General features: G+C 54.6%; 1 protein-coding gene across 1 annotated transcript; it reads left to right on the top strand.

Moving 5' to 3' along the window:
- Nucleotides 1–4,244: 4,244 nt before the first annotated feature.
- Nucleotides 4,245–6,004, top strand: LOC146445191 (C-type natriuretic peptide 2-like). The gene is made up of 2 exons (XM_085069386.1): nt 4,245–4,340; nt 5,732–6,004. Exons 1-2 carry the CDS (start codon nt 4,245–4,247, stop codon nt 6,002–6,004), a joined length of 369 nt encoding a protein of 122 aa, XP_084925512.1.
- Nucleotides 6,005–8,402: the final 2,398 nt, after the last annotated feature.

Below are 8,402 nucleotides of genomic sequence, written 5' to 3'. Positions count from 1 at the left end.
CAGAATTATTTCCTCTTACCTGTCACCTCCCTCAAAAGCAGACTAGTCACTAGCGGGGCAGGAAGGGGAAGAAGGGTCTTCCTCCTCTCCATGACCTTCTGTAGATCTTTGCCTGTCTCTGAGGATCTACCATGTTCCTGCAGTCCCCCCTGGTTCACCCAACAACTCGAGCATGGTGCTCAGTTTCCTGCTGGGCCTGGCTGCAGAAGTAGCTGCTGTAGCTTATTTTGATCCCTATGAAAAAACCCAATCATTACAAATTGCGTAGCTTTGCACTGACCTGAGTGTGTAGTTTTTCATGCCAATACCTGAATGGACATAAACATATTAAAATCTTGCAGAAACAAGCAGAGGGCAGGATGATGGGGTGACAGGTGTATTTACTGGGGTAGGCCATGCAGACCAAACTCGAGTCCCATGACTCAGTGAAAATACCTACTCACCTGCCACTAGCCTAATAGCCAAATACCAGTATAGATACACTCCAGCTCCAGAGAACACCAGCAGCAACAGGACAATCACGTGAAATACAAAGATCAGAAAGCTACAGCAATATTGTCCCTCTCTCCTCCTCCCTGATAAAATATTCAGTGAAGGCTCCAGGAGGCAGAGGCAGCAGCTACAGCACCGACAGTAAACGCGACAGAGTCATGCACACTGTACATGATTTCCCTGCCACCCACAGGGTATGACACACACATATGGGAATAAAAAAAGCAAAGGACAACATATATGGAAGTCTGCCCAGGCTCAAGGCTTTACAAGTCTGTGCAATAAATCTTGCGTAGATGTGAGATAATATGTTGACAATACTGCAGTAGAGGAGATATGAATGGATGGAAGTGAGGTGGCCATAAAACTTAAGCATTGGCTCACATGCAGGCCACACTTTTCCACAAGTGGTTGAACTTTTTCCCTGAGGAGATCCACGCCGTCACCTGAGATGGAAAGAGGGTTTGGCAATCCGTGACTGGACTGACACGTTGGCTCTTTCACTGCTGTGCAGTCTGTCCTTTGCTCTGAACCAGGCACTGTGCTGCCTGGGCAAGTGAGAGTGGAAAGTCAGTGAGTGAGAGCTCTGGTTGGTCCCTTTCTGCAGGTTGGTCAGGTGGAGCATCTTCCTCTCCTCAGTGTCCTCTTCTGATATGGGAATGATTAGCAGTCCTGTGTCATGGACAACAGAAGTCCTGAAGAAAGAAGAGGCGAAATCCAAGAGGGGTTTGGGCAGCTACACAGTTGCTACAGCGTTAAGTAGATCTTTGCTGCCCTTCTGTTCATCACAAACATATTTTGGTGGCTGCCACAATGACCAGAAATCACTGCTGAAGGAATAATCCCACTCCCCTGCTCCTGAGGCAGTGGGATTACTCAGTGCCAAGACCAATAGTGTTTTCACTCTCTAGGGACTCCTGACCATGGTTGCTCTGATCTCCTACAAATGATACCAATGGAATAATGTGAATACTGTATGCATCTAGAGCCTGCAGCAACCATCATCCCTTTCTCTCACCTTTGGCCAAGGGCTGTTCCCTCAAAGTACTTCGCTCAGTTCTGAGATCTCCCACTCTCCAGTTGTCCTGCTCCTTTCCTATATAAGCAACTGTTTGTAGAAGACTGATTCAGCAGGAGACCACTTTTCTAGTCTTGCAAGCTCTAAAATCAGTGCCCCAGCATCCAAGGGGAAAGGGTTTTTACAAAGGAAACTTGTTAGCATCAGAGAGGAAAGAAGGACAATAACCTATTTGAGTCTGAGAAAACTGGGGCAATCGGGGACTCGTCTGCCAAAGCCTTTTCACTTCACAGTCATTGCCAGGCCATGTCAAAGTAACTATTCAGTTCTTCTGCAGACCCAGCAAGGATCTGGGACACAGTGCAGCTGCAACGTCACAGCACCTGTCACTGAGCACCTGCATTTTATCCAGGTTTTGCTGGATTTGTAAGAACTTGCAAGAATCTGCAAGAAAATTTGCAAATTTTCTACAGTCTCTGAAGTTTCTTGCTTGATATAGGAGAATGATGGCTTCTTTCCTCTTGCCTGCCTTGGCTCTTACTGAACCCAAGGAGGGCACTTGTCAGTTGAATTCTCAAAGCCTGTCCACCCCTACAGGGCTCAGTCTCTGTGCGAGTGGACTGGAATTTTGGAGCAGTTGCAAACACATTTCTGGCATTCTTCTTGCAGTATGGGGGCCACCCTATTCAAGGGATGCCAGATCAAGCTGCTGCTGCATTTTGTATAAAAAACCAAAGCGTTGTTGCTTTTGCACTTACCTTTCACTCAGAAAAGGACTGACTTGTGCAACCCGTGCATTCCAGCGGAGCTGCGCCTGCCTGCGGCCATCCTGCCGGCAGCAAGAGTGCTCGAGCACACTGACTCAGCTGTTTCTGGATGGCCAAATGTGACTGGGAAGTACAGAACAGCATCCTCTGGGACATCTTGCATGCAGCATGAACATGTGCTCACTTGCCATCCTTCCTTCCTTCCGCATCCCTCTGAAACTTTCACACCACACGGCTCCATACCGTACTGCATCCAGCACAAGGAGGGGCTGCCTGTGCACACACATCCCGCACTCTGTCTGTGCCCATGCACCCCATCTGAATGCCCACAAGGGGAGCGTGTCCTGTGACTCTCCAGCAGTCCCCTGTGCTTTGTAGATTAGAAGGTTGGTATGAAAGTAATCCTGTTTCCCATTACATGTCTTGCTGGGGCCTCGGGAGCCCCTCCAGCCCAGGCAAAGGGGTGACAGGAATGCCATACAGGCTCACCAGAGCATCACATTGCTCTGGAAACAACACCAGCTACAGGCTGCAGCCATCAAGTGGAGCTAAAAAAATTGGATGCCCCCACCTGTGCAAAGTCTCTCCTGCTTCCAGCATCAGTGCTCCAGACTGAAGCCCCCTACTCACTTCTCATGGACTGGATGCCAAATGGTTTGTAAAACTTTCTGTCTCCTTGGACAGGGAAGAAATGGACCCACAAATCTGCATCTGCAAGTGCAAAATGCCCGGAAGAAAGCGAGGGAAGGAGGGAGAGAGAACAAATACCTGAAATGCAATTTTTGTTATCTCTGCAGAAGACTTTTTTCTAATTTTCTTCTTTCCTTGAAAAAAATAATCAAAAGCAGGCAGCTGAACACTTCCTGTCAAGTTTTGACCTGACTGCTTTGTGCAACAGAACTGAACAAAGGGAAGTTTGGGGTGTTGTTAAACTCCCTCAGCACACCCATTGCTAATCCTGTACTGGGGTAGAGTTCCCCCATTCGTCTCCCCTGACAAACTTTCCTGATTAGTTTCTGTCTTTACACCCAGGCTGACTTCTGCACCCTGATCTCCAAACAGTGACCTCATTGCCTTGTTCAGCTGGTGAGAAACTACAGTAAAATGGAAGAGGTAAACAAAGTGGGGGGAACTAATGGCCAGAAGATTTAGGAGGTAGGAATCTGCTCCTTGCTGTCCTGCTCCCATTGTATGCCTGAGCTTGAGAAAGTGCAAGCTGAGTCTCGACAAGCTCTTTTCTGTGACGGTTCCTCTGGAAACTCAGCCCAGTCCTCCAGATGGTGACTTGGGACAAACAGCCCGCAAATTATATGCCCAATAGTACTAGACCCACGCTCCTGTCATTGCTACAAATTCTGTATAGCACTGGAATTCACCCACCTTCTGCAGCAGGAGCTCTTCATTCCTAGCCCAACCATCTCACCAAGATATAAATATTAAAAACAAAAGCTTGTGTTGTCAAAGAGCTGAATTTGTGTCTGCTCTGTGCAGCCAGCACTGTGCCTACCTCTAGCTGAGCTGCAGTTCATGCTCATGCTGATTAGAGAAATAGCATTAACAGCACTCTGCCTACAAGGAATATGTTCAATACCACTACACAATGCAGCCCTCAATATCCTCCTTTTGGGACGTGTTTCAAAGTGTCACCTTGTCCCTGACCCTGACAGACACCTCCAGGTCCTGGCCAGAAGCAGCTCAACTCACATTTGTCTTCCCAGACACTCAGTAAACACCTTTGTGTCCTTTTTCTTTAGAGGAAGGGGTCTTGCTGAGCTCACCCTGAAATATATCACCCTGGACAAAAGGGCTGAAAGGTTAAGGAGCTCCAGGGGGTGGTTCAGCAGGGAGCTGGGGCCAGTCGTCTGCCAGAACCAAAGCTATAAAGGCAGAGAGGAGCTAGGGACCACATCTGACACAGATGCTGCAGGTCCTGCCTTGCCTCCCACCAGCCTCGGAATAAGAAGAAGATGCTGGGGCTTCAGTCGTGGCCTTGCTCATTTTTCCTCTTGGTTCTGCTCTCTGCCAGCGTTCAGACTGTGTCCTTACCAGGACAGAGGCTACAGGTAGGAGAGACTGGTAGAGAGCTGAGATTGATTTCAGGACGGGAGGAGGAGGGGAGGTTGTATTTGAACCTGGAATGAGTGGCGGTTGCAAATTCCAGCTACAAGGAGGCTGCTGTCTATTCTTGTTGCAGTCTCTCCTTTAGCAGCCTCAGCTCTAGGGTGACTTTATAACCCAGCCCCTAAGGAGCACCAGCATTTCAAGACAGTAAACAGACAAAAGCTTTTTAGTGCTCTGCAAAAGCTTTTAACAGTGAAGAGCCTGGCTCTCTCTAAGCCCACTCTGTGTCAGCAGCCACCAGATATTACAGTCATGTGTCTCAGCATGTTCAGTGCTTGGTTCTGATGTTTCAGAGGGAAGATGCATCCTGTTAGGCCAGGAGTTTTGCTCCTAAGCTCAATACTACACCACTTAAATACCCTTTTTAAGGCCAAGAGCCCTATCACGATGCCAGCTAAGAGCTTCTTCATTGAGTAAATCTTTTATTCTCAGCAATTATGCAATAATATTTTTGGTTTTCATATCTAGGCAGCTCACTCTTACCCAACCCCTAACCTGAGCCCCAGCACCTTGCCTTTACATCACCCTGGGAAAGCCACAGGGAAATAGTCAGGACATGAACTAAAATCACAAGACTGATCCTGCTATGACTCACCATTTTCACTCCTCGCTGAGGATGCCTGTGTCCGCTTCAGTTAACTCGCTACTGCAAAGAGCTGCACAAAGGCATCTTCAGCCCTAGCTCAGCATCCATGTGAGAGACAGATGTGGAACAGCTCCTGCAGGCTGCTTCTCTGGGTAGCCACGCTGTACCTCCAGTGCACCCAATGCACCCCCCAACCCTTGTCTCCCAGCAGTGCTGGGGGTTTACAGTCAGCACAGCTAACCTAGAGGGTTTCCAGCAGATGGAGAGTCCCCCTTCCTCACACCTGCTCTGTTCCTGCCTCTCCCTCATCTTTATCAGCAGGTATTTGAGGCAGGACCAATCCCTTCCAGCAGCCCTCTGGAAAAAATGAAATGTCACACAGCAGCCTGAGCACACAGAGGTGCTCAGCATCCACAAAAGGAGCAAGGACTGAAATCCAGGGCAAATCCGGGGCAGGGCAGGATGTGTGTATGGTTTTACAAGAGCAGGGCAATCTGCCTGCAGGCAGAGCTCACAGCAGCTGTCTGCCCACTATTTTGGACAGCAAAGTCATTTCAGACAGTGGGAGCTGCCGGTCAAGCCCTTCCCTGTGTCTGGATGCAATGTCACAGGCACAGTGCTGTGGGCAGGCACCACTTTATGTCCTGCCTGAGCCCTAAGGGGAGTGTTGGCAGTGGGGTACCGGGGGGGTGCAAGGCTTATCACCAGAAGCATAAGCATCACCCCACTCTCCTGTGTTTATCCCAGATGCTCCTTTCACGATTGCAGCCCCTGGAGCCCAAGTCCACGCTGACTGAAGAGGACACGAGGGAGGGGTCCAGCTTTGGTCCTCAGCTGCTCTCCTCCACTCTCCCCTTCCTCCCGTCTGGGGCTAGAGCTGCCCGTCCCTCCCTCTGGCGCAAGAATCTCGCCAGTCGCAAGTGGGCACTGCCTGGAGATTGGGCCTGGAAGGCCATGCCCAGGGGTTGCTTTGGGCTGAAACTGGACCGAATCGGGACCTTCAGTGGTTTGGGGTGTTAGCTTTGGAGGGCCTCCGCGGTGAGACGGAAGACAGTGTGGGCTCGAGCAAGCGGGCAGGGAAGCAGTTCAGGGCAGACTTGAGCGCACAGACAGCAAGGGGATGGGGGCAGCGGGGTAGGCTGAAGGCCACTACCGCCCAGCCGCCGGGACAAGGGCCGGGCCCGGGGATGGCCCGTGCTGCCGGCGCTGTGCTGGGGCCCGGCCGGGGCAGAGTAGACGGGCGGAACGCCGCCGGGCGGCTCAGCAGGGCCGCTTCTCTGCAGCCGGAGGGCACCCAGCCTCAGGAACCTGCACGGCTGGAGAATCAGGACGGCGCACCTCTGCACGAAGCCCTGAAACTCTCGCCCCGAAGAAGGGATGCAGCGGCAGCGAGCAAGCGGCGCGGCGATACGAGGAGGAGCTGTCCGGCTCCGCAGCTGCCCCTCGAGACCGCCGGACCCCCGCTCCGCCGGCAGCCCCCTTCCTGCTCCCCGTGCCCGAGGACTCGCTCATTAAACAAGCTGTACTGATTTGCCGCGTCCGGGCTCGGCGGTGGCGGGGGGCGGCGGCAGAGCCCGCCCGGCGCCCCCGGCCCCACGCGCGGAGCCGTGCCGTGCCGTGCCGTGCCGGGCCCTGCCGCCGCCATTCCGCGTGGGGCGTGCGGCACGCGCGGCTGCGGCGCGGCGCGGCCGGGGGGGCGGACACGGGTGAGGAGCTATCGACCGGGCACGGGGCACAAGGGCCGCGTTCGCTCACCCCGGCCGCACTCTGCCCCCGCCAGAGCAAACACTGGGGCCTCCTGTTTGCGCTGAAGCTTCACCCCGAGAGCCTCCCTCGCTGGGCTGCGGCTGGGGCGCCGCGAACCCCGGCAAGAGCTCGTAGCCCTGCTGCTGTGTCACGCGAGCCATCATGTCTTGGCCTTTAAGAAAAGGTTGTAACCTCAGCTGGGTCTAAACTTAGCCACCAGCCCCTCAGCAGCACCGGGAATAGCAGTGGTGTAAGGAGAGTAGGGTTACGTTTGAGCTGCGTGAGCCCTCTCTGCCCCCCACCCCAGTACCTGCGTGGTTCCCCCAGCCCGCACTGCCCTCCTTATCCTCAAAGCTCTGTTCAGCCGAGCGGCCAGAGGGACATTCCAGCTCCCACCACCCCCCACCTGCTCCGTCAGTCCAGATTTGCACGCCCACTATTCCCGCTCCTTCCTTCGGGAAGGGTGATTAGGGATCTGTGCGTGCTCTGGGCGTTGTACCTAAGGCGAGATTGTCCCGCCGCACCTGCCCGGCACGGAGCCGGGCGATGCAGCCCGGCAGGGCTCGGTGAGGGAACCCAGCGTGGGGGGCGGGGAGTCGGGCAGCGGCCATGCCAGCAGCGCTTCCTCCTCGCAAGCAGCCGTGGAAGGCGGGCCGAGGCGGCAGACGAGCAGGATTTCCGCCGTCACGTCCCGCGGGCAGCGGCGGCAGTGCTGCAGTGCCTCATTAAGATGGTGTTCACGCTGCAACCCGTGGCCTGCTGGGGCAGCGCCCGGCCTGGGGCCCCATCCAGAGCACGCCTGGATAAACCCACCCACACTGGGGTCCCAGGCTGAGGGCGGGTGAACTCCCAGCCGGTACCTCCCGTGCCGCGAGGAATGGGAGATGCTTAGAGACCCGCTGCTCCCTCGGGGTGACCCCCAGCATCCCTGCAGTCCCTTTACCCTTGCAGCCATAGAATCATGGAATATTAAGGGATTGGAGTGAACCTTAAAGATTATCCAGTTCCAACCCCCGTGCCACGTGCACGGACGCCTCCAACTAGAGCAGGTTGCTCAAGGCCTTATCCAACCTGCCTTGGAACACTGCCATGGTTGGGGCATCCACAACCTCCCTGGTCAACGTGTTACAGTGCCTCACCACCATCACAGTAAAAAATTTCTTCCTAATATCCATCTTAAATTTCCCCCCTTTCAATTTGTTCCCATTACTTCTTGTGCCATCACTACATCTACTGACGAAGAGTCCCTCCCCGGCTTCCCTGTAGGTCCCTTCGGATACTGGACACTGCTCCATTCAGAGGGGCACAGGCTGCAGCCGGGGCGGGCGGCTGCCTGCCCTTTGTTACCAGGTGGAACCAGCGCATACCGTCCTCCGGAGCGGCAGCGACCCGGGCGGGAGCAGCCCCTGACCGGCCATCACCCGAGGGTCCCTCCCCGCCTCCTCGGGCAGGGGAGCAGCCGCCCGTCCCCGCCCTGGGGACACCTCCGCCCAAGGACCGGTGCATGTCTCACCACCGCCATCCCCATCACCAACCCCCTTGCGGGGGACTCGCTGCGGACCCCCCGTTCCCGGCGCGGGGCCTTTGTTAGTGGGGGGCGGCGGGGCGAGGGAAGTAGGGGGGGTCTTCGGCATCCGCACCCGCAGCCCGGGCGCACGTAGCCCAGCCCGGC

This window comes from Lichenostomus cassidix, chromosome 1, assembly GCF_008360975.1.
Source record: "Lichenostomus cassidix isolate B80296 chromosome 1, HeHo_3.0, whole genome shotgun sequence".
Lineage (NCBI taxonomy): Eukaryota > Metazoa > Chordata > Aves > Passeriformes > Meliphagidae > Lichenostomus > Lichenostomus cassidix.
The sequence above is the reverse complement of the archived record's forward strand: the minus strand, read 5'-3'. Positions and strand labels throughout refer to the sequence as shown.

Excerpts from the sequence above, each read along its gene's own strand:
- LOC146445191 (XM_085069386.1), top strand. The coding sequence starts at position 4,245 with ATGCTGGGGCTTCAGTCGTGGCCTTGCTCATTTTTCCTCTTGGTTCTG. Across the intron at positions 4,341-5,731 it reads TACCAGGACAGAGGCTACAG|ATGCTCCTTTCACGATTGCA; the intron begins GTAGGAGAGACT and ends TGTTTATCCCAG.